At 44.9% G+C, this 25,572-nt stretch overlaps 2 protein-coding genes across 2 annotated transcripts; both read left to right on the top strand.

The window, feature by feature from the left end:
• Positions 1–8,797: 8,797 nt before the first annotated feature.
• On the top strand, positions 8,798–14,109 carry LOC149340948 (trypsin-1-like). Its single transcript, XM_089551211.1, has 7 exons — positions 8,798–8,801; positions 9,464–9,549; positions 10,315–10,403; positions 11,365–11,446; positions 12,058–12,250; positions 12,684–12,853; positions 13,942–14,109. Exons 1-7 carry the CDS (start codon positions 8,798–8,800, stop codon positions 14,107–14,109), a joined length of 792 nt encoding a protein of 263 aa, XP_089407337.1.
• An 8,167-nt stretch (positions 14,110–22,276) lies between these two features.
• LOC149340947 (trypsin-1-like) lies at positions 22,277–24,447 on the top strand. The gene is made up of 3 exons (XM_089551210.1): positions 22,277–22,424; positions 23,463–23,623; positions 24,286–24,447. Exons 1-3 carry the CDS (start codon positions 22,277–22,279, stop codon positions 24,445–24,447), a joined length of 471 nt encoding a protein of 156 aa, XP_089407336.1.
• The last annotated feature ends 1,125 nt before the right edge of the window (positions 24,448–25,572 follow it).

Raw genomic sequence — 25,572 nt, 5'->3', positions numbered from 1 at the left:
CATGGTTGGTAACTTTATTGCGGCGTATCGACGTCGCTGAACATATATAGTGACGCTGCGAGGGTTTATTTGGGGTGTACAGCAAAATGTGCTAGTATACCGCATGGTTCGAAGACGAAAATGTTACCTCAGCTTTATAGCTACTTGGTCGATTAGTTAGAGCATTTTTACGCGTGGAAGCAACACATAGCTGGTTCACGGAGAAGAGGAAGACCCCGGGATAATATCGACAGCTAGAAGTTATTTAACATGAATGACAATGTTTTCCGCTCTTCGAAAGCAAACTGGGGCTCTGAAATGACGGCAGAAATAATTATTTGGAATGCCTTGTTACTGCCTTAGCCTTCACAGTAAAACAAACAGAAAATTAAGGCACTCAAGGAATTATTAAAGTCGTATGGGAAAAGGCGCAGCTTATAACTGGGGACATTACGTTTGGGAAATATACAGTCCAGCCCACTTGCAGTGGTCGAGCGATGCAGTGTTACTGTCAAAATATGTATTGGGGCAATGGAACTGTGTTTCAGATACGAGGTATTATCTTACGATACGACGCCCAGCAAGCCACTCTGCCTAACGACGTACTAGACTGGCAGCACAGCTTGGTTAAAGCGAACTGGGAGGCACTACAAACTCGGACCCACAGTCGAAAAACTCGCTCTTCCTTCAGGAGCTGCGACCGGAGAGCGTCTCCCAGCCCATATGACACAACACCTCTCCACACTGTCTCTCTCTCCGGAAAAAAAAAACAAAAAAAAAAAACCGGAGACCCGACAAAGCAATAATACAATAAAGACGAAACTGTTTACCAGATGTGGCCGTCAAAAATTTATGCCTTGGGAGGCGACGCTTGCGATGGCGTAAATCACAGCAGTCTTCTCGTTATCGTCCCTGTGTGCACAAACAGGGACGACAGCGACTGCGAAAACGTGAAAGGATAACTGCTGCGTGTGCGAGTACCAGTGGAGTAAGAGCCGAAGTACCGAACGAGTGGTGTGAAAAATCCGTCATCTTAGTACTGTGGGACGGTCGGGGTGGCGGAACCTGGCTTGGGGGAGGGGATCCTAGTCGAGCCCCTGTAGGTTTTCCCTGTCTCAGACGGTCGGAGATTGCCCACAAAACGTTCTCTGTGGTGTGGGAGTACGCTCGACGCCGAGGGCCCACTATTGGTGGACTGAGTGCTCGCCCTTCAAGGAGGCCTGAAAAGGAACTCAGGATCAAATCAAACCAAATCTGGTCAAAATCCCTGCTGTCCCCAATCCCACCTAAATCTCATAATAACCCAATCCAACTTCCAATTTCCCATCCATTTGCCCATCCCTTCCGCTACTTCCCAGGGGAGATCAGGGGACTCTCCCCGGGTCCGCTCCCCCGGTTGTGGGTCGCTACAGTAGCATTTTCCCTTTTATATTATTTTTCCACCCATGGGTGGCGAAAATATATTTTGCCTACGGGCCTATTCTTTTATTTTCCAATTGGGTTAAGCCTGTTGTGCGTACGCGGTGCAGGCAGGGGCATATTATTTTTATTTCCTTTTTGGTTGCCCCAACCTAACAAATGTCTCCCATCGGGTGCGGGCAGGGCAATTTTATTTTTATTTCTTTTTAACGCCCTTTATATGTCTCTCATCGGGAAGCCTCGCAAGCCGCAGTGCTTTGAGATCTACGTTTTCGTACGCTACAGGCACAACACAGAGGCTTGGATGGCAACCGACCTTCTTCTTATTTTTTTTTTATCCGACGAGTAAGTCACGGGGCGTAGGTTTAAACTGGAGATAAGGACGACGCACGACTGTTCGCCGAGTGGCTGGTTTAGTCAGATCACTATGTGACGAGAAAAAAAAGTTCCTGTTCGTTGTCGTCAACTGTACGGCGCGGCACGTGCTGGCCTGACTGAACGCGGTGAACAGTTTGCAACCCACATGATACCAGCTGCCGTGAACGCTTTAACCACGATTAGTTATTGTACGGGAAGGACTTTATCGTTTAAACCGAGAAAAGAAACCGATAAAAGTATGCCCAATCCAGTGTTAAAAGTTGGGTTTTAACAGAGGAAGGTCAATATTCTCGGCATGCAGTGCATGCATAGCTAGTTGTCTGTTGAGTTCGAGTTACACAATGACAAAATAAAAAAAAAAGTTACTAAATAGAGAAGGGCCGCCGCGGTGGCTCAGTGGTTATGGCGCTCGGCTGCTGACCCGAAATACGCGGGTTCGATCCCGGCCGCGGCGATTGAATTTCTATGGAGGCTAAATTCTAGACGCCCGTGTACTGTGCGATGTCAGTGCACGTTAAAGAACCCCAGGTGGTCGAAATTTCTGGAGTCCTTCACTACGGCGTCTCTCATAGCCTGAGTCGCTTTGGGACGGTAAACCCCATAAACCAAACTAAATAGGGAAGCCAGGGGCGTGACGTGACGTTGATATTGTTGGGAAAAAAGAGCAGTTGTGAAATTTGAGAGAGAGAGAGAGAGAGAGAGAGAGAGAGACTCTTTAATGAAGAGCAGAGAATTTAGCCGGCGTTTAAAAATCGCTGGCATGCTACTCTGCGTAGGGAGGGGAATTTGGGAGATAAAGACAGAAGGAGAGCAGAGTGGAAGAGGTAAAAAAAAAACGAAGATAAAATGCGGTCATGAAATGGGTACTAAGGATGCAATGGCGAGAATTGATGTAACCTATGGAGTGATGGAGTGCATAGTCCGTCAAATGGGCTGACGAAGTTCACTGCATGAAGAATGCATGAAGGTGACGTGCAAGTGAGTTTAAAGCTTATCAAGATGTCCAATGTCTTTTAAATATGTGAATAGAAAAGTCATTGCAAGTCTCTGTTGCCTAAGGCAGGCTAAGGGACCTAAAACTTTGTCCATTGTAAGGGGCACTGAGCAGAGCTTCTGCATGCAATGTTCATAGTACGCACGCTCGGTAGTATGTGCAGGGCACTCAAGCAAGATATGCTCCACAGTTTCTATCGCGGCACAGTTGTCACAGTGCGGACTGTCCATTTGTCTAAAACGGTATCGTAAGCCGTTTGTATATGCAGCATTAAGACGAAGTCGATGATAAAGTGTTTCCAGATGTCGAGGAATTCTGGGTGAGAGTCTTGATCTAAGATGTGGGTCGATTGAGTGAAGAAATTGGTACTGATATGTCGGCAAACTCCAAAGCCGATACACTTCTTCGGAAGCAAAAATTTTGGCCACCTGGGACGCATCAGATTTCGTAAAAAAAGTTCTAATGTATCTTCGATGTTGATGGCCCTTACGGGCCGCTTCATCTGCTTTTTCATTAGCCTGAATGCCACAGTGAGGATTTGGCTTACACGCCTTACATACCGGGTAGCATTATTTCCTCACCGCCTGCTGGAAGTACTGTTTGTTCGCTATCATCACCCGCTTTGTGCAGTTTAGTCGGTTAAGTAGGTTTATCAACTGCATGCAAGACACTGACACGAAACCATGCATTGGAACCACTAAAAAAAAAATATGTTCTAACTACCGCGGTGGTTGAGCCGCAGGTGCATCGCTGCCATCGACACGCCAGACCACGTGATGCCCTGTCCTCGCTCTCATTCCAGCCCGACAACCCAAAGAGAACTGGTCATCGTAGTTCTTAGAAGTTGATTGGTTCATGGGGGTTAACGTCCCAAAGCAACTCGAGCTATGAGGGACGCAATAGTGGAGTGCTGCGGATAAATTCGACCACCTGGGGTTCTTTAACGTGCACTGACATCGCACAGTAGACGGGCCCCTAGAATTTCTCCTCTATCGAATGTGACCGTCGCGGCCGGGATCGAACCCGCGTCTTTCAGGTTAGCAGTTGAGCACCATAACCCCTCAGCCACTGCGAGGGTAAGTTCTTACAAGGGGACACGTGCATTTTTGTCAGCCAGCCATCTCATTCAACTTTCGTTAAATTTTAATAATGATCGCAATTATTTCTACAAACAGAGCTCCAAGTAATACCAATTACTGATAAATAAATTGTTTATGTTGAACAAAAACGATGAGACAGACCCTAAGCGACTTTTCAGCACACAGGATTGCCACCATAAATCACCGAAAAAAAGTCAGTGATTTATTCTTCGAAAATAATATTAAAAAATGAAAATAAAATGGCTTTTGAGGAGAGGATATGCGGCAGTAATTGTCAAACCTCTCTATGGACAGCGGAACCGCGCCGCCGTTAGGGAAGTGCGGAAAGTGGGAGAAAAAGAAGGAATAAATAGGTGCCGTATTGGAGGGCTCCGGAAAAATTGGAGAGGACATTTGAGCTCCGTCGTAAGGGTATGACATGATAGAGTAGTGGGTTAGGCTTTCAATTCCGAGCAGTTTGACACCTTTTAACGCACTTTTCATTTGTTTTAATTGTTGCGATTAATTAATTAATCAATTCCAGTAGTGACCGCCTAAGGGAACAGAATTTATCCTTGAGGAACGGTACCGGTTCACACCTGCCGGCACACATCAATGAGTGTGGATAAGAAAAAAAACAAAGAAAAAAATGTGTGATGCAAGGCTCCAAGGCACTAGCATCTCGTCCAGGAGCACCGACACGTTTCGCGATAACTGGCTGATGCCTACCATATTAGGAAAGTCGGTAGTTCACGTGTTAGTACACCATCTGTGACATTTTATGACAAAGATTCGGCCTTTCTGGATAAATTAGATAAGAGGTGAGTCACCTCTACCATTGTCCTTCAATGCTTTTCAAAAACATTGAAGGACTATGCCTCTACCCTTCCTTTTGTGCTTTTTCCGGGTTTTTTGGCTTGCACGTGGCATCTATGATTATCCATTTTTTTGGTATAGATATCATGTGCTTTTCCTGAATAAAACAGTTGAAATTTTGCTTTCCGTCCCGTCTCCCTTGTCTTATTTAGTGTCGTCTTTGTGTGCGCAAAAAAGAATTCTAAGAATTGATAAATTACACACGGTAATTTTTTTTAATTAGCATCATCAAGCATTGACTTTTCATCCTGATCATTTTGACATCTTTGAAACCCCTTTTCCAGTTTTTGCATTTTCAGTTAACCAACTAATTACAACGACTTCATTAACTCACCATCGCCTGTCACATACCAATCAATCCTCGATCACTAGAACCACAAATTGCCATCTGTGTCACCAACTGTCAGGATGGCTGGGTGGGTGGGGACTTTAGTGTACATATAAAGGCAAACAGGGCTTTCTTACCACTTATGCGGGAGAACATCCCGCTCCTCTCGCTTGTAACGCCTCCCATGGCTGTGACATCCTCGCGAAATACTTGCTTAGACCTCGTCTTTGAGAACCAGGCATTGGTGCAGCAAGTCGAGCATCTATGCATATTTCTTCTACTACAATGCTTCCTTCATGACAATCAAGCACTGTTAGTGGAGTGTTTAATGAAGGAAAATGTGTGAAAAAGAAGTTGTCTGTAATTGTACGTACATGTCTTGCTCGAATGTTTTGCCTCAATCTTTCGAAAAGCGGAAACAAGTGATGAACTGCGCTCAAATTTCGCATTAGGAAGTAACGTAATCGTCGCCAATTTTTTTCCTTTTTTTTAAAGAAAATGTTGCGACTGAAAGAAGGATGAAAAGGAAAGTGCAGGGCCTGCCTACTGGCTCGAGCTGAGCCACAACCGCGCTGCTATACATGCAGATAGAGGAGAATTGAAAGATATGAAAGAGTGAAATAACAGACGCGTGTCGCAAGAACCGCGTCTGCCAAACCGAGACGCCGGCTGAAACAGATACCCAGTCCCCTCGAAAGGAAATGGCGCAGTATCTGTCTCACGTAACTCGGTGTCCACCGAGATATGAAAGGAAATGGCAGAGTGTCTGTCTGACATATCTTGGTGGACACCGGAACCGCGCCTAAAGGGAAGGGAAGAAGGTGGGAGTGAGAGAAGAAAGGAAGAAAGAGGTGCCGTAGTGGAGGTCTTCGGAATAGTTTCGACCACCTGGGGATCTTTACCCTGCACTGACATCGCACAGCTCACGGGCGCCTCTTGCGTTTCGCCTCCATCGAAACGCGGCCGCCGCGAGTAGCCAAGCGCTCTAACCATTGAGCCAGCGCGGCCGGTTTAGCAGATTTCGCCGCTTCGATTTTGGTGAAGCGCTGCTCCTTACCCGTCTGCGAGGCAGTCATCAAACTATTTGTTCTAACCTTGTTATATCTGGTTACTTTTCTTATAAAGGTGTCTTCATTGCATAAAAATTAACTTGAAGATAAACGCAAGACGTGAAATAAAGAAATATTTTTGATTGCACGTTCTCAATTAAGAACTGGTGAAAATTTGGAAAAATGACTGCATTTACTGAAGAATGGAATCAAGCGTACGTCCGCACTCTGTTCAGTTCATACCCCTGTTGATCGTTGTTTTATTTTTTTTTTTTGGGGGGGGGGGGGGGGGGGTGGAGCGAAGGCTTCATTACGTTAGGTAAAGCCAGTTTCGCTATGGCCGCGTTTGACATTCATAATAAAAGTCCATGCCACGTTGCCAACAGATAAACGAAAGGGAAGGCGCATAAATGTCCCTCTGGGACAGTGGACCCTTTAGTCGCGCTTTAAGCAACGAAACCAACGAAGAGCGGGAGCGTCCAAAGCAAAAGGTGAACACCTCAGTCGAGCTACACGTGGCGTTTGTGACAGATAGATGTCCGCTGCATGCGTTGGAATTAACGCTGTGGCAGAAACGTTGTGGTGTTCGGATCCGTTGTTCACAACAAATCCGAACACCACAATGCGCAGTGCTAGCCCCCCTAATTTCGCATTGGCCTAACTACACATATCGATGGACAATTTTTTTCTGCATTCGTTACAACACCTCACTGCGTACCCAAGTGCTGACCTTAAAGCGCCATATAAGCTTTTTGACGCACCAGGAAGAAATAAAAACTGCCCATTGATATACGCATATTGTATATGTTTACTTACACACCGCCAAGTCAATCTCCAGGGAAATCCCACAAAGTGGGGTAAAATTGACATTTTATTCCCACTTCCTGAATTTCAGCATAACCACTAGACTAGCATCGCTACAGCTTGGAGTTGTTGAACGATTCGTCCCCACCTTACACATCCTAGCGGTTCTAGTTAGCTGATATGCATAAGTGATTTCTAACAAAATTGCACATTTCTACACGTCACCTATCCACTCTTGGTGTTGTTTACCTCCATCATCCTGGAAACCGAATGGTTTTTACAAATGTGTGTGTTTCGAGTTTGGCTCTTATTGTTTAGCCCAGCACATTGTACATGGCGTCTCACAGTCGATGAAGCCACTATAGAGTCTCATACTGGGGCCAAATCTTCGGAAATGTCGCTAGCAGACAGTCGAGTTCTTTAGGATCGCGCGAACCATGTCTCGACAATTTAGTTGGACGTTCTGACGTGTTTCTTGCGAATATGGATAAACCAAATCTCCTCTGAACCTATATCTCTTCAAAACTTGTGAAGGCTGTCGGTGTTTTATCCCATAGTTGTGGCCATGGATACTTACCATTTGAGCAGTCTTGATGAGGTTATGTCGACGTTATCATGAGGTTATCACAGTTCGAAGAAAACAGCACTATCTTCTTTATTATCATCACCATCTGTTGACAAAAATGAAGGAATTTTGTGCACAGCGCTGCTATTCTGCACTTTTTCTCTGCTCACTTTTTAACGTCCATAGCCGTGCTCAAATGAATAAAATGTTACCGTGTGATGCATGAATACTTTTGTTCCATGTCTAGCTTGACAGGGTGGTTAAAAGCAGTTCATTTCGAAAACCAGCAATGCTTTTTCGGCACGAAGCGACAAGATACATGCCACCCACAGAATGTAGCGACGTCGCCACTAGATTGTCGAAGCCATCTGAATGAGATAGAGTGCTCGAAAGAAAGAAAAAAGAAAGGTCACTCACCTTTTGACAGAGATGAGGGTACAGGACGCATCACTGCCTCATATTCTGCTGGTTAGAAGTTCTTTTTTTTTTTTTCTGGCGCCCGCATATTTCGAGAAAAACCTCGTTTCGCAAAGAGGCGCTAACATTATGAGAGTCTTGGCCATTCACAATGAGCGTATATCCTGGACTGCGAGAGAGGCGAACGTTTAAAAGAGAAGTGAAGCTAGACGCTTATACTACAAAGATGCCTTCCGTAGCACTGTTAACAGCCGTTCTAGTTGCTCTGCTCGCACAAGCAACACATGGTAAGAAAAACTTTTACATTTTTGTGTTGGAGTTTTTGCTCATTTCTTGTATTTATATCATATGTTGTTTTTTTAAACAAGTTAATTAGTAACAGAAAAAAAAATATTCTGTAATTTTGTGCGATGGCGCGTCTGCATTCAGATAGAGGCATTTGCAAAGCCGTAAAATATAGAGCGGCGGCTCTGAACCGCCTGCTCCTCTGAACATCTGCTACAATAGGAATGCATTACATTTAATAGTTTCCTGGTCCTTAAGGATAAATTTACATAGAAACAAAAACAAAACAAAAAGTTTACTCATGCCAGTATGAAATTCAACGAAAAAAAAAAACAACTATGAAACTGTAGTCTTCCTCACGAAGAGTCGTTTTACCGGGCCAACATGCAGAACAAGTTTCCTTGACATAAGAAAGTATATATAATTAGTGAAGCGGCGTACTCATCCCGCTTTCGGTTTGTATAAGGTGAACTCAATAGTGACTGAACCGCACTCTTACTCGGTTGATAATAAGCGCCACCAGTAGACCCCTCGGAACGCCGCTGCCACAAATTCTAGTCAGCTTCTCGCTTCAGACGTTTGGTGGCGCTTACCCGTGACCCCTGGCTCCAGTGACTCTAACTCATGGGTAACTTTGTGAGAGGCACTGTTCGATGAAGAGTTAGGCATGCAGCTTGCAATTTATTCCCGTTTGGAAAGTCCAAGTTGAGAAAGGCCGCTATACCTTCTGCAAAGTGTGTTGTGGAAGGTATTCACACGTTTGTATTCAGAAATGTTTACGTACATTAACTGCCAATAAAAGGGTGATCAGTTTCGCGTCGGACAAGCAATAGCTGTAAACCTTTCCGTGAGTGGCTGACACGGCGCCGGACAGACGAGCCAGCAGGCATGTTACGGTCATGTACTTGGTTCCCCTTCCTCGCAATAAAAACTTCAAACGAGCACTTCAATCCGGTCAGGTTAAGCCTAAAGTGGCCACCTTGCCATGGATTTTCGCAGTACATCCGCAAACGGCGATTTCCAGTAAATTTAAGTTTCAACTTCATCTCATTCTTCAGGCAGATTATGAACTTCGTGTAAAGAAAATAAATGAAACTAATTTGCTCATTGTTTGCGGCTGAAATGTTCGAGTTACTTTCAGTACCTTGTGAAAAAAAACTTGCTTCTTCAGGACAGCAGCACACGCCGACACAAAGGCAAGAGTACCACAGAAAGCAAGACTTTCCAAACATTGCTTTTCTGGCCTCAATGGTCGCGACACTTTCTAACCGTTGAACCTTTTACGCGCAGGCGCTGTTCAGTGCGGAGTGAGTCGGACTCCGGGAAGGCGCATTGTGGGTGGACGGGAAGCATTGCCCGGCGAGTTTCCTTGGCAGGTACTGGCCTGTTTCATTTAAGAGGGCAGCTAAAGAACGTAGGAACGGAAGTCTGAATTTTTTACATGCGCAACTTTTACTTTCTTTTCACTTCAGGACTTAATGCTGTTAACCGAAATTTAGGTTCAACAGGAATGAATAATAATGTTGGCTGCTTTATTACTTGTAGGCTTGGGTTGATTTTCGCCCCGTGCTTAGCTCAGAAAGTTATGCGGGACGGTAAATCAGCCAGCATACATGATTACACCGCAGACAAATGAAATAAGCACAGCTGGCCGGGGGCCTATAATTCATGTTCGGTGACGTCCTGAGAGGTATGTGAAAGCTGAGAGCCGTATTGTCAGTTTTCAGATATTTTAACGCATAGAATCATGAGAAAGGAATTGTTTTAAAAAAGCGAAAAAGTTCAACGATATCTTAATATCACGCAGGCTCGCTGAGCCTATTCCGCGCTCCTTTCGCGCCTGATTAGCTTCATGGATGTGGCCTTTCTCTCTTTTGCGCTCTCCCCTGTTGCCGTAAATTTTAATAACATAACAGAATGCTCCTTTCGTCTTTAACAGATGCTTCATTCAGGTACGTTCGTGCCTCTCCAGATAGGCTGAGAGAGTACAGATTTATCTGTAAGGAGGTTAATACGAACTCCATTACGTTCTAAATTTCGTGCAAGCCATTAACGTCTGAGTGAGAGCTGCAGAAGCTCGCAATGTGGCGAAGTAAGAAGAAAACTGCAATGGATGCCTTCTTGCGTCATTTCTGTCACAGGTGGCGTTGAGGATCAGAGAATTCGTGTTCTGCGGAGGCGCCATTGTTTCGCCGACAGAAGTGGTGACCGCGGCCCACTGCGTTGAAGGGTGAGAAATACACCTGATAATCACGTCGGCCGTGTCAATCCCAAAAAAAGAGAGAAAAAAAAACATGCTCTAGAGCAGGGCAGCTACTCCTAGTCGGAGCCCACGTAATCGAAGGTGGTGAATTTCGCCCTATGGAAATTGCAACGGGCGAACACATTCCAAGTTTCGTTTGCAGACGCCGTGACCAGATGACCGTGCATTCCAGTGTTAACTGATTGAGGTTAAGTTTGTTAACTTGACGCTTATAGTTTGTTACAGACTCCTGTAACCGCACACGCTCATTGAGCATTTTGAGGTCTGGTGTATATGCAGCCATTTTAGGGGAGAAATTAATTAGAGAAAGGAAAATGACGTGAAAAGCTGTGAGAAACCATTAATTAACCGGGGAGGCCCCTTAATCACTGTAGAAGTTCGTTCTATAGGCAATAAAAAAATTTAAGACGTTTCAACCTCAGGCTAGCTTGTTGCTGTTTGACAAATAATTTGTAGGTCGTACAGGCAATGCTTTTCGTTTAGTTTTGAAGCACTCCCTGTCAAAAAATAAGCTCCAGAAGAGTGTTGCTAAAAAGCGCTTGACCGACAAGCGGAAGCAGATGTTACATAATTCCTTGTTGCAAGGCTCTCAGGCTACTTGTGCAGCTGCGCGCGTTGTACGATGTCAGTGTGCATATACATGTAGTTTACAGAAATTCTCGCCCTTTAGGTAGCATGTCCTAGGAAAAATGTTGAGAGACGAAAGTGGTGCTGCGTCTGGGAACCGCAAAAGCTTAACACCATATATATGTAATAAGCGATTGGTTGTTGCACAAAGCAGCCGACCGACATGCATCGCTTGAGAGCGCGCGCAACGAACTATATAAACTATATAAAACTATAAACGAACTATATAAAATGCATGTGCTCTCTGTGCAAGCACGATAAATCCCTACAACTCTTCTGCTTTATTCCTTGACGCGTGCAGAATGAGCCCCAAGCGGCTGAACGTGTTAGCAGGAAGTCTGAAAAAATCTACGCCGTTGGACGCCACCGCTCAGGAAAGATTGGTAAGTATCCCTTCAAAGCAAGTGAAATCTCTGTAGAGCACGAGATCAGCAAAAAAGCACCTGGAATTTAGGAGCAAGGTTAGTTTCACCTTGATAGGGACAGAAAATTTAGAAAACATACGGAATGGCAAGAGCGGAAGGGCCTCCCCTGAGAGAAAATTAAAAATATTCAGGTTTAGGTTTAGGTTTATTGGGGTTTAACGTCCCAAAGCGACTGAGCTATGAGGGACGCCGTAGTGAAGGGTTCCGGAAATTTCGACCACCTGGGGTTCTTTAACGTGCACTGACATCGCACAGCACACGGGCCTGTAGAATTTCGCCTTCAAGAAATTCAGCCGCCGCGGCCGGGATCGAACCCGCGTCTTCCGGGTCAGCAGCCGAGCGCCGTAACCGCTGAGCCACCGCGGCGGTGGTTAAAAATATTCAAATAAAGCAAAGCTTCATAGTTCCATTCAATTCCTGGTAACGTTCACTGATCTCATTGACTAACAACATTTGCTCTGCGTTGAATACAGAGAAGCTTCAAGATATTTCTTTCTCCTGTTCTTTATTAAAAGAGTATCTGTTTCATTCATATTATTCAGATTAACACCCTTATGACTCGAGCGCAGGTGAAAGAAATCATCGTGCACGAGGGCTTCGTAGGCAACGATAAGCTGAGCAACGACATAGCCGTGCTGAAGGTCAACGAATCGTTCGACTTCGAAGGCTCGGGTGGCTTTGTGGGCCCCGTGTGCCTGCCCGAGGAGAGTTACAAGCCCGAAGCTCTGCTCACCGTGTCCGGTTACGGCACGCTATTTGCAGGTAACGTTTTCGACATTAATTATGCAAAAGAATACGAAGAAAAGATTGGGGCTCCGGCATCGCTGTCGCAGCCTATGGGGAACCCATGTTTTGTAGAGGTCTACTTTAGTAAACAGCTTGCTTCACTGTACTGTAAAGCATGCCAAGAAGCGAGACATTGCACCGCGAGTTTAGCTTACGTACTATATTTGGGTACAACGCAAGTAGCGGGAAATGTGTATTGAGAGCAAACAAATGACCAGATATCACCCAAAACTTACAATTAGGTATTTAAGCTTTAACAACGCGACCTGTAATCTGCACGTTAAACTGCTCCTGTTGTAGGCACAACGCCAAAATCTCGTGAATGAATGAATGAATGAATGAATGAATGAATGAATGAATGAATGAATGAATGAATGAATGAATGAATGAAATCTTTCGTGCATAACAGGTGGACCAGTGGCAGGGCAGCTGAGAGCAGTATCTGTGCCTATTATCAACGATGAGAAATGCGGCCGCATCTACAAAGAGGCCTTCGACAGCTTCCACGAAGAAAACCCGTTTAACGCGGACGCCATGTTCTGCGCCATGCAAGAAGGGGGTGGCAAAGACTCCTGTCAGGTGAAGTCTGCCAGCGTAATTTTGAGCGGTAGACTGGCTATTGATATTTTTTAAAGTACGTTTTAGAGACTTTACCTCAGCGCCTTACAAATATTAGGGGAGAGAATGACTTCAGCCAGTGCGTTCTTGTGTCCGGAATCTGTGCAGGGTGGAGAGGGTGAAGGAGCAGTGGTCCGAATGAGAGGACATAATATACCGCCCAAAACCCCAGAAATTACCTCACAAAAGTGAAGAATACCTATTAGCGACCATGTCAATGAAGAACACAGGGCAAGAATGCGAGGAGTTTACTTTCAATATATCGTACCACAGTGATGCAGGCACTGACGTGAAACATGACCGAGTTTGTAGGCGCATCATAGAAGGAAAGTGAAGTACAGCGCACAAAAACAAAAAACAAAAATGAACTTTTGCCCGTATGCTTTAAAACGTCCGCCCCTTCCTACGCCTCCCCTCGCAACACTTCTCCGGATAACATCATTTCATTAATTAAAAACACGTATAACGAAAGGATGAGAAAAGTTGACATCTCGGGACATGCTGGAGCAACATTAGACAGCAAATAATGTTCTGGTCGAAATGTAACAGCTGATTTTTCTTGATTTTCATAGTCATTTCTTAAGTATTCGAAGCTGTCTGTAGCGCTTCATCATAAGCGTGTCAAACAGGCCGAGTGCACGTTATCAGGAAACTATACGACAGTGAACGATAAAGCAAAGCACGGCACAATGCTAGCTTCTATAGCTGTAAAATTTGTTTGTCGTATTTTCTGAAGCAGACGTTCAGTTTTGTACCGCATATGCTCTCTGCGGACGTCCCATGATTATGCAAAGCACTAAAAGAAATAAACTAAGTCTGTGCGTGCGTTTGATTACTCCTGAGTGAAACAGTGCCATGCAAAAACTAGCGCTATATCTGCGTAGACATCTGTGAGAACAAGACAGTGCTCGCAAAGAAAGTAGCACAAAAGCGAGCCGAACTCCCCTGATTGTGCCAAATGCCCACTGAACTAAGGCCCGCTGCTTTTTAGATCAGCGTTTCGAAGTGTCCGACCGTTCTCAACATCATCCCTTTTTTCTTTTGCGCAGGGTGATTCTGGAGGACCCGCCATACAACGGCGCGGAGGCTTTGCGGAGCTAGTGGGCGTGGTCTCCTGGGGTGTGGGCTGCGGCCACTCACGCTATCCCGGTGTCTACACTGAGGTGGCGCGCTACGTGCCATGGGTCCTCACGCACACGTCCGCCACCAAGGGTTAAACCAATGACGAGGCCGCAGTGTACCATACTGCTCATGAGCCAACTAAGCGATATCCGACTTTTCCAGACGAAAACGTTCAAGTCGAAAAATAAATTTACGTCTTGCTTGCCTGAAAAGCGTATACTTGTAGTCTGATGTCTCATGAAATTTGCTACCGAAACGTCACTGTTGAAAAAGAAGCAGGATGTGCAGCTTCGCGTTGCTTCATGAGAACAGGCAATGTTAGCTATTCGCCGTAAACCAATGGGTAGTTCAGGTTAGGCATGCAACCAGTAGGTTGTAGCTAAATGTGTTCAGGGGAAACCCGCAACGTGGAGTAGACATGAAAAAAAAAAAGGGAGTACGAAGTAATGACGTGCGAATGTGCGCATGCACGCGCATGGTCGCATTTTAATGCGACAGCATTATAGCTCTCGTTGACGAGAAAAGGCGACATCCGTCCGTTCGTGCCACAAAAGAGCAGGTGGCCCACCTGCGCCACTAGTGCTAGTGGTATGAGGACTCCCTGCGATCTATGAATCTTCGAAAGCGAAGGAGTGCTTGTACGGGAGGCATCTCCAACGCTGTCGTATTGTACTCTTAAGGGTAGATTAAATGTCGTCCAAATTTTACTTTTGTTTTGTGCACGTAGTCAGAGTCTATATAATTATATACCCGAACAAGTCGTGCATCACTCCATTGCTGAACGTTTGAAGACTGCCGTTGAGTATATCCTTATGTATAACTCAAGCCGCTCACCCCTCATATAAAGCCCCCGTCTAAATATATTTGATGGATAAATCACATCTATATCACATCTCACGGGCCTGCCAAAACATAGACGTGGTCCCCAAAATACAAAACGCGAGTGCAGAGCAATGGGAGACTCTGCTGTCCAGCGACCGCTGTGAAGACCAACAAGGTCTGGTACAGTGAGCTCAACGGGCGGCAGTGGCCAGCAGAGCCCCGGACTGAGGGCACCCGACCATTGATTTGAGGCGGACGACTTCGACAGAGAAAGCTCCTGGGGATAGAACCGAAGAGGATGCCCTGAGGATGCCCCAAAACCGCAAAAAAAAAAGAAGCACTAGAGTATAATAAAGTTTTTCCTTCCTTCATTAGCCTTCACCAGGGTTATAGAGGACGCTAAAGAAAAGGAAGCTCAAGTTTACGCCTGCTCAGAAACCCTTAGCTTCCACCACAACAGATTTCGCTAGATACGCCCAGCCCACAAGAAAGCCGATTGGAAAAATGCATCGAATCGTGTGCATAAATTTTGCTCTAATTGAGCCACATTGTTAGAAAGCGCAAGCAGAAATATAATAGTATCGTTAATACACCAACATTAAATAATGACCTCCAACAACGGCCAACAAAAGTGACCTGAAAACTCAAGGAAGAAAAGGTAAACAAAGACAAATAAAATGTTTTAAACACGATTTACAGCTCTTTTCCAAGGCAATGAACGACCACATTTGCGCATACCTGGAACAGATTTCGTATTCATTATTTTTGAATGATTATTCTCGATGGTCGCCTGATACATGCAAGTAGAGAAAGGCTGCTCCCTTGCATTACTCTATACGTTGTAGCGGCAGGTGAACAGAACTGACTTACGTTTTGTCAGCTACTCAACATTTTGTGAGGCTACCACGGGCATTAAGTCTATTGTCTGGTATATTTTGTGGATATTAAAACAGTTTTGTCCTGTATGGGACATAATCCTGAAAAAAAAAAAAAAACTGTGATGCGTCACAGAGGGGTGCAAAATGTTTGTTGTCATGGGCTACGATGAAGGAACAATGAAACGTGCACATGAATGCAGATGTGTAAGTGATAGGTGTAGCTCATAAATGGCTTCATTCCGGTGCTTATAAGGATGTGACGTTTGCTAGAAACAGAAGGCTTTGAGGCATGGGGAAAAAATTCAGGCCTCTTAGATTGACTAAAGGAACCCGTGTTAAAAAAAAAAAAATGTCGATGTAATCAACGAACAGGCAAATTTTGCACCTAGAGAAACACGTGCCATGTAATTTTCTGTTTGAGTAGCCCTTAAAACAAGAAGTATTCAGTTGAGAAGCATTTAACTGACAAGCTGAGTAGTACTCAGCTTTCATCCTAGGCAGCACTAACATTTATATCGATTCGGGACAAGAAATGGATCGATTGGATATTACGCACCTGAACAGACGCTGCATCAATTACTGAGGTACTTAATGCGGAACACAATAAACCACGCTAGTCAGTTTGTGAAAATTGCAGCCTCGATTATAAACTGAGTGCAACACTTTTGGATTCAATAAAGTCGAGAATAGAATGCACCGAAGATCATGTATGGAAAAGCTTTACACTGCAGACGGAATAGCCATATGTTCGTGTAGCCTGGCAGCCCCGCTTCAGTGCGACATTGCGCGCATAGAAACGATGCAATGTAGCAGACCTGGTGGACAATGAGTTGCGATTTGTTGTGTTGGGTTTAATGTCCCATAGGCGGCTAAGTCCATCATGAAGGCTATCAATGAAGTAAGTTCAAAACACCGCCGAAAATATGATATACGGCCTAGATCTTGCATAGGCGTAGCTCGTAGGTGGGGTAGGTTCTGCGCTGTGTGTTATAGTCTGCGTAGATCGCAACCCAAAGCTAAGTGAAAATTTTTACCGTTACGAGCGTGTCTTTCCTGCTTGCTGGTTTTTACATCTTGATTTACATGACCAAGAGATTTGTCTTACATTTTTGATGTAGTATGCAGCAGTCGTCTACGCTGTTTTCCTCCGTTGCTCGTATTTATTCTACGTCGCTTCAAAAGTGAGTCTTATGATCTGATTGGCCATTATATGAGCTGTAATGCAACATACTCTGTAGTGCATTTTCCAGAATGCAAGTAAGAGCGAGTACATAAAAATGACTTGGGCCGCCGCGGTGGCTCAGCGGTTATGGCGCTCGACTGCTGACCCGAAAGACACGCGGGTTCGACTCCGGCCGCGGAGGTCTAATTTCGATGGAGGCAAAATTCTAGAGGCCCGTGTACAGTGCCATGTCAGCGCACGTTAATGAACCCCAGGTGGTCGAAATTTCCGAAGCCCTTCACTGCGGTGTCTCTCATAGCCTGAGTCGCTTTGGGACGTTAAACCCCAATAAACCAATAAAAATCACTTACCTTTCCCTAGGTGATGTATAAGCTGCAGTAAGAAGTAACCCACAGCTCTGTGACTGCGGGGCACGCTTCGTCTTGGTTAGAGTGTTTTAGCAAGCCGTATGCCTTTACTGCCTGCCACCATTAATGCATGCGCACATGGTCCTAATGGGCCGGAATGGAAAAGCTGCTATTGTTGTGCCCTTGTAGGATGAAGTCATAGGCGCACCTAACGCCAGATGCATTCTTGTATGGAAAACAAGTCGGAGACAAGAACCTAAACGAAAAAAAAAACGCGAAAAATGTTAACTTTGTGCAGTGTACAAACTTGCACTGCGTTTTTAGCAGGTGCAATTGCCCATTGCAACCCACATGTTCAAAATGCATGAGCGCGCCAAGAGAAAACTAAGTTTGTCGGATGCCTTGTACCTACCGCGGTGACGCAGTGGCTAGACTAATTGTCAAAACTAGGTTCCTGAAGTTGAAGCCCTATTAAGCATGCCGAGCGTGATTTTAGCCGTCGTTTCCAGTTCCAGGACGGATTGAAATTTTGATTATTTTCCTTCGATTTTATCTGGTTCGTTGTCGTGTTTGTGTGCAATGGTATGTCTTTCAGGCAGTAATAAACAAAACGAGGTGGCACAGTTTGCTCGTGCGTTAGCATGAATCCCGGCCGGAATTCGTCCACATTTCGATGAAGACGAAATGCAAAACCTTCCTCGTACTTAGATTTTACCGCATGTTTTAGGACCCACGTAGCCAAAGTTATCTGGAGCTCGCTATTACGGCACCCCCCACAGCTCATAGCTGTGGTTTCATCATTTATCGCATATCACCTTCGCAAGCACCAGGAGACGACTACGGTTGCTTGAACTGAGAGTCGTCGGATGTCACCACCAGCTTCGCTTTCTCTCATTATTTATTCCCTTTTGCATTTACTGCCAACGCTGCATGCACCGTCAGGTACAGCGCTGCCCTTTCGAAACACAGGAAGCTTGCGTTTAGCCAGAATGTATTGCGGAACCCGCATCGCCATTACGTGTTTTTCCCAGCTGACATGTGCTTCTTGCACGGGTTGAGTGAGCGACGGTAACTCATCTTCCTACCCGCATTAAGACCTATCATTTCGCCGTCTGATGCGGATCTTCTCGCTGATAAATCGCGTTAGGGCCTACATGACAATTTGAAAGGGGCTGGAACCATTCAGAAGGGCCCGCGGCAACTATTATCGGTCACTACTTTCCTTTGCTATGCGAAGAGTTTATCTCTCTCACTTTGGTATTGTTCGAGAAGCAGGACAAGCCCCAAGACGTGACGATGAACCATCAAAGCGCAGTGGCGCTTGTTCTATTCTTCTGTGTTCTTGAAAGCGGCATGGGTAATGTACACTAGATTTTTCTGCCTCCGATCTCTAGTGTCCCAATCTATGGCGCGATCGATAGAAGCACCTTTTCCCATTAAAGCAGAAACTTGGCGGCAACTTTCGAATAAGGTATAGTTTGGCTGGCCGAAGCTTTGAAAAGTGAGAACTATCCTCGTATGAGAAGGTCAATTGAAAGAGAAGACAGCACCATTTAGCATAAAATTAATAACAACCACTAGTCATTTTCACCAAAAATAAAAGATAAAGATAAAAAGTATGAGCTCAAAGTGTGAAATTAAGCTCTTCAACACCCCTCCATGGTGTTCGCGCTTGCCATTTGGCGGCTTGATTCATAGCAGGCAGTTACTATTTCATTCGAATTTTTTTTGGCCATTCTCAACGCTATCTTCACAACGGCAAGCAGATAAGCCTTGTTTCACCAAGTGGTTTCTTTTGTTTTCCCGGTATTTTGTGTCCGTGAACTCATGAAGCGCCTGTGTGCAACCACATTCCAATTTGATTTTATGGCAGTTTCAGCAATCGACTGTGGAATGCGAAACATATCATCGCAGAAAATTGTCGGAGGAAGACAGGCCAAGGAATGCGAATTCCCTTGGCAGGTGGGGTTCCTTTTCTCTTCTGCTCCTTCATTGACCCTGCTGACCATTGAAGACTACTGAGAGCTTAGGTACCTGAGTGTCCCAGTGTTTGCCGTGCTTTCAGCAACATAAAAGTGCAGCGATTAGTAAAACTTTAGACGTCACTGCGGTTTTACGGTTTGTGATTGTATGCAAACGTACCAGCAAAGAGGCTTTTTTGAACGAGTTTAGTCGGAGGCATGCTGCGAAGTTAAAAGTAAAGGATAGGAGCGTATTTTGTTATTCCTTATTATTATTAACAGCAATAAATTGGCTCCTTGATCCTCATGTGAATGGTATACGCGTCTTCACAAATACATGGTCTGTTCTGAAAGTAGTAGGACTCATTTTTTTAAACAAAATTTATTCAAGAGAATAGTACAAACGATTACAATTTTTCAAGGTATCACCCTTCCGCACCTACACGCTGCTGTTAATGAGTTTTACAGTTTTTGTACGCCTCCAGGAACGCCTAGACCGGAATGCTGTTTAGCTCCCTCGTCACGGCCTGTTGAGCCGCCTCTACCGATCCGTGATGTTTCCCCTCGAGCGTCGATTTTATTCTCTGGAATAGAGAAAAGTCTGGCGGGGCCAAGTCGAGGCTCTAGGGGTGCTGAGACAGCGTTGCCACCTTGTGCTGGGCAAAAAATCGGGGTCCTCATTCACATGATGAAGAAGATCCTACCGGTTGGCCTTTTCCTCCTCTGACAACACTCCCGGCACCAACTTCGCGCACGCCTTCCTCATGGATAAGTTTTCTGTCACGATCTCAAGAACTTGGGTTTGAGGAATGCTCAAGTCATCAGCAATAATTCTTATATTCATTCTACGATCACTGTTAAGTAAATGTTTCACTCGCCACACATTTTCGTTGGTCTTGCTGGTCGAAGGGCGTCTGGAGCGGTTGTCTTCCTCCACTCTTTCCTTACCTTCTCGGAAAAGCTTGTGCCACTCAAAAAACACCTGATCTACCCATGGAAGCGTCACCGTAGGCATCCTTCATTATGTTGTTAGTCTCTTTGCCCATTTTACTAAGATTTACTCAAAATTTGATCGCGTATCGCTGATCCAGTAAACGCTCGACGATTCTGCGTGACGAGACGTTTCGACAGGGGTTCACAGTACAAGCGACCTCCTCTCTTGAACGGCCGAGAGCCGACTGCCGATTTTCCCCAGCATTCCCAATATCCCCCTTCAACGATCCTGCACGCGCAAACCAGCTCTCGTCCACCCGTTCGCCCAGGAAAAAACCAGTTCTACTACTTTCAGAACAGATCCTGTATCGACAAGCCCTGAGACCATAAATGAAAAGGCGCAGACGCTATTGCAGGCATTCATTCTTTGGTCATGCTGTTGATATGACAAACACTAAACAATTCACGTTCATTGTAGGCGGGACTGAGAATGTTGTTACCGAAATAATTTTCCTCGTGAATGAGCGAAACCTCGGAGCCACCAACTAAACGGGATAATAATAAAGTCGAATTTCTTCTCACACGAAGGTATCGCTTCAAGTGCACGGCTACCACTTCTGTGGAGGATCGATCCTTTCGCCAGACACGGTACTGACGGCAGCCCACTGCTTGGGCGGAAGGTAACCCTGATCGCTTGTTTTCACTTATACGGCCTTCTACCGGCGACAGTGCCTTTTGGGGATGGTTATACTTCGTTGGGGGCAAGAGTGGCGCCGGTTTGTGTAGTCCAACGTAGTTGCCTGGCTGATCGAATCAGCAAGCACTTTGAAAGAAATGTCAATTTTAGATAGCAAGAAAGCGAAGTGCAGCCACTTGGCTTTCCTTACTGTATTCTGTCCAGACCACTGTAAGCCCAATCCTGCCTGTATATAGACACCACCACCCCCACCCCACCATTTCTCCATCCAACAAATTTATCCGAGAGTCTTCGCGTGCACAAATTTTTAGACATAGCAAAAACAAAACTTCAGACAAGGTTAGTACAAGTAACATGTTCGTAAATGAAAATGAATGTCAAAGTAGAAAAACTGAAAGAAAACCTTACTCCACCAGTTACATGCTAATAGCGAGAAATGTTAGGTGCCGCTTCGGAATATGTGCGAGAAGTTAACATACGGGCTTATGTCAAGTGATACAGTGCGTGGAAAGTTGGGTTATAACTTGCCGTGATAAGCTGACGTCACAGCGTAAATTAACAAATCAAATAGTGTTGTAGGGCAAATATACTATATTTCAAAGATTAACCAGTAGGTAATAACACGGTTGATAACTTAGTGTCACATGCAACATAACGTTCCTTTTAGGTTACAATGAAACTTAGAATTCACTTGCTGAGAAGCCCAAAATGAAGACTAGGTGCTCGAAAGCCTATTTGCTTTATCTTATTGCATTAAGATAACAAAGCGCACATATTCTGGTTCCCAAAGTTGGACGGCATTCATTTTAGGTCTCGCCGACAGTTGCACTCGCAGGAAGTCTCCTCAAAACAACAGAAAATAAGACGCCCACGCTAGCAACTTTTCGAGCGGTCAATGCCCCTTTCTCCGAGTACTCTGATCTATAGAGCCACACTATAGGGGCATGCCGGTACCACGTTCCACAGCTTGTCCCATCGGCCGACTCTAGCTCAGCACTTCATCGTTCCACACCAGCTGAGGCAAGGTGCTGAGTGAAAACCGGATGCATGTGAGTTTTTTTCTTTGAATACAAGGGTCACAAAAGTTCCTGCTGTCGGAACTTTGTAGATTACCTTCTGGATCAGACCAGCTATATAAATTACCGAACCAAACAATCTTTTCTTGCTTTTAGAAAGCAAAACTTGTTCAAACTTAAATGGTTATTCACTTACACCGGTCAGGTAAGTAGGATGATGGCATCTTGCTATAGTCTGTGCTAAGACCTCTCTCTGCTCTGAAGCCGCGGAGCTTGTACAATGCTATCTCATGGCATCACCCAGGAGAGACCCGACTTCGTTAACCGTCATGGCGGGAAACGTCGACCTTAGGAAGAGGAATGCGCACTACCAGCTTCGCGGAGTGAAGTCCGCCGCTCGGCACGAGAACTTCGGCAAGCGCGGAATGCGGGACGATATCGCTCTGTTGAGACTCAACGAACCGTTCAATTTGGACGAATCCGAAGGATGCGTTGCCGCCATTTGTTTGCCGGACGCTGGGTACCAGGTGCGCGACAACATCGTCGTGTCCGGCTGGGGAACCACACGAGAAGGTGAATTGACATTTCACGACTACATGACAGATACATTTGTTCTTCCGAAATCACAGATTAACCACCTCACTCTGATCGTGGTTTTGAACCCCCAGTAGTGAGCACACATGGGCATATTCAGCACCAAGTGTAGCGGGCAGAGTACGAGGCAATGACGATGTAACTAAACTGTGCTTAAGCAATGTTAACTTGGATATTTGAATTCGGGTACACGGCAGGCCCTGATCCAGGCAGGAATTGACATCCCTTATTAATGTGTTAGTGCCAGATGGTTCAGTGCAAGTGGAAATGACGACCGCTGTCTTCAGTAGCCAGTGGAAGCCAGGTTGCCCACCGTGGCACGTAGCAGTATGCCACTTTTGATGTAACGAAATTTCTTGTGCTAACCTCGGATATAACGAATTTTAGTGAGTTAATCTCGGACGTACCGAAATTAATTATGGCACCTCGGATACAACAAACTGAAGTGTGATAAACTTGGATATACCGAACGTTTGGCTGCTTACCTATTCAAACAATCTACCAAGGATCGCCTAAGTGTTTCTTTTTATCTTATGGGAACTGAATGTAAAAAAAAAAAGAAACCTTCCAGGCTTTTGTCATTCGTCCGGAAAAAGAAGTGATGACGATAGCTGTTCGACAAGTCCTCAAAATAACCTGCATAATATGATCGCTGACTCCACGCACATAGCCAGGCATCTTTTTTTTTTGCAGGGGCCCAAGCTAGGTTTCGGGAAGGGTTGCTGGGCGGTTCATGCTCAACAAGAGCACTGCCTAGAGAATTGAGAGGGGGGAGGGCCGTGCAAACGCCCATTTACGAGAAAACAGTCCTTGGTTTCACATGGCCAAGGTCAACCCGTGCGAAGTAAATGCTGGACTCTTCTCTTATGACATCAAGGCGGAGCCGCCTCAATTTACTCTAGGGACGCTCTTATCCACAGGAGTCGTCGTAAAGATCTCACTTGTGAAGTCTGCGTGTCGTAGCTTGCACTTAGTGACCAAGGCGCCCTCATCAATAAATGCTGCTCATTGTTTCAGGAGGCAGCTTGTCCATGGACCTTATGGCAGTGTCTGTTCCTGTCACGAGCGATGTATACTGCGCACTGCAGTACGTACAGGCCAGCACTCTGACCTCGGCTTACGACAAGCAGACCATGTTCTGCGCTGGCGCGCCAATGGGGGGCAAAGATTCTTGCCAGGTACGTAGAGGGGCACATGTCCACAATTGCCAGTACGCTACAGCTGGGTGCTATCTGTAAGTGTGGAAGTGACTGGGCACACTAAAAAAAAAATGGGGATGTCTCACCTCTTTGAAGCTGTGAAGATATATCCTAGGTAGATTTTGTTACTAATATGAATATATGACTGTATATCGGCGATTCAAGTGAAAACAAGAAGCAAAATACATTTTATAACAAGAAGCTTCATAGGGTGCCATGGGGAGTGACAGACTATTACAGGGAGCGAAGTTGGCTCGTTGAAGCGCTGTAAATCTTAGCGTTTCAAGTGTTATCTAGCGACATCATGCCTTCTTTGCTCGTCTGTAACGAACTATAACTTAAAGGAGCTGGCAAACAAACGTTAACCTAAAAAAAAAATCAGCGAGAAGTTTTCATCGTTGCCAGGGGAGTATGAAAAATTTTGAGTGATTTTATCTGTTTTGTGTATATCCTCAGAGTAAGAGCACGCAAAAAGTGACATGTACCCATTTATGAACACTTCGGGCAAGTATGCGAAAGCACCGTTAGAAGTGTTACCGTGAGACAAGGTGAGACACTGAGACAACAATAAAAGGAAACAAGAAAAAAAGAAAAGCTCCCAGTGGTAGCGCGGAAAACTGAATGGACATTTTTTGTTGCAGGGTGACTCGGGTGGCCCGGCGATTCAGTACAGTAATGGAACTGCTGTTCTGGTCGGCATCGTTTCCTTCGGACAGGGATGCGCTCGGCTCACCCACGCCGGCGTTTACTCAAGAGTTTCCAATTACATAGACTGGATTGAGGAAAAAGCCAAAAGCTTGTGATAATCGGCAACCTTCCTCTCTGCAAGCAGGTAGTTCGCAATAAAACGTTAGAAGCTGTTTTGAAGTAGTGACTGATAGTTATGAGCAATAACTTTGAAAAGTATAGCTATTAAAAAAATGCACCTACGAAGCTTTGCAATTTCTCCTTGTCTCGGAAACATAATGGATTGAATTGCTTAGAAATCTTGTCACTAATCAGGAGGTGTGGTTTATGAAAGTATGTTTTGCTTAATAAAGAATATTTCATTCTGTACTAAATGGCCTCGCTTTTGATGCAACCGTTTAAAAGTTTTATATTCGCGTCCACCTTTTTTCGCTAGAGTTTAGTGGTTTCTGCTATATCTTCCTTGACTGAGTCTCACTGTCTGCTCGATACGCAGGGGATTGTTTATGTTATTCCATTTGCCAAAAAGCAAGAAAAAGTGTTTTGCTTGGAATTTATTGGTCACCATTGTTTTCTCTGTTTTCTTAAGAATACGGCATGAAGACTGGTTAGCACAGAACAAAAAAAAATATTCTTGATGGTAAGAAATGCTGGCCTTGTCTCTCACTTATGCAAAATCTTTTTTTTTTTGGTAATTTCTTCTGCGCCTTCAAATAATGAAACACATTTCGAATATTAAGAATTCTACAAAAATAAACTGATGCAGCCTTCTTTCGCTTCGCAGTAGCGTTAGCCTTTAGAAATTTTAGTGTTCCCGACTTCAAAGGTATGAAAGGCTCCCCTTTCGTCAGAGCTTATACTGTTACGAAGGAAGGAGCCAGTGATGCGAAATCCTCCTGCCAGTGGTGTAGTTGCGTCATTACCGTTCTCTTGAATTAATTGTCAAGGCATGTGCTAAATTTAGAAGGTGTAAGTTAGCAAAACGAATGTGTACAGACCAGCATGGTGATAAACTACATCATCACATTTTTCAAATCACATTTATCTCTTTTTTTTTAGTTTCAGAATTAATACAGACTGTTCAAGTGGTTATTGGTTTTAACAAAGGATGGGTTGGAATACGTTTTTGTGCAGCTGCGTGGCATGTTTGCCTCATATTCTTCAATAAATTCTAGAGTAGCAAAATACTCACTTCTGTTTCCAGTGGCGTTAAAGCAGCTGTAGTGGCTAGAACCAGGCAA

This window comes from Amblyomma mixtum, chromosome 6 (genome assembly GCF_055824585.1).
Source record: "Amblyomma mixtum isolate Tamu chromosome 6, ASM5582458v1, whole genome shotgun sequence".
In the NCBI taxonomy this organism is placed as follows: Eukaryota; Metazoa; Arthropoda; class Arachnida; order Ixodida; family Ixodidae; genus Amblyomma; species Amblyomma mixtum.
Note: the sequence above shows the minus strand (reverse complement) of the source record. Positions and strands in the feature narration are given on the sequence as shown.

Bases quoted from the DNA above. Each gene is read 5' to 3' on its own strand.
- LOC149340948 (XM_089551211.1), top strand. The intron at 9,550-10,314 runs GTACTGGCCTGT...TTTCTGTCACAG, and splicing joins CCGGCGAGTTTCCTTGGCAG to GTGGCGTTGAGGATCAGAGA. The intron at 12,251-12,683 runs GTAACGTTTTCG...CGTGCATAACAG, and splicing joins TTACGGCACGCTATTTGCAG to GTGGACCAGTGGCAGGGCAG.
- LOC149340947 (XM_089551210.1), top strand. From the start codon at position 22,277: ATGCGGGACGATATCGCTCTGTTGAGACTCAACGAACCGTTCAATTTG. The intron at 22,425-23,462 runs GTGAATTGACAT...TCATTGTTTCAG, and splicing joins CTGGGGAACCACACGAGAAG to GAGGCAGCTTGTCCATGGAC. The intron at 23,624-24,285 runs GTACGTAGAGGG...TTTTTGTTGCAG, and splicing joins GGGGCAAAGATTCTTGCCAG to GGTGACTCGGGTGGCCCGGC.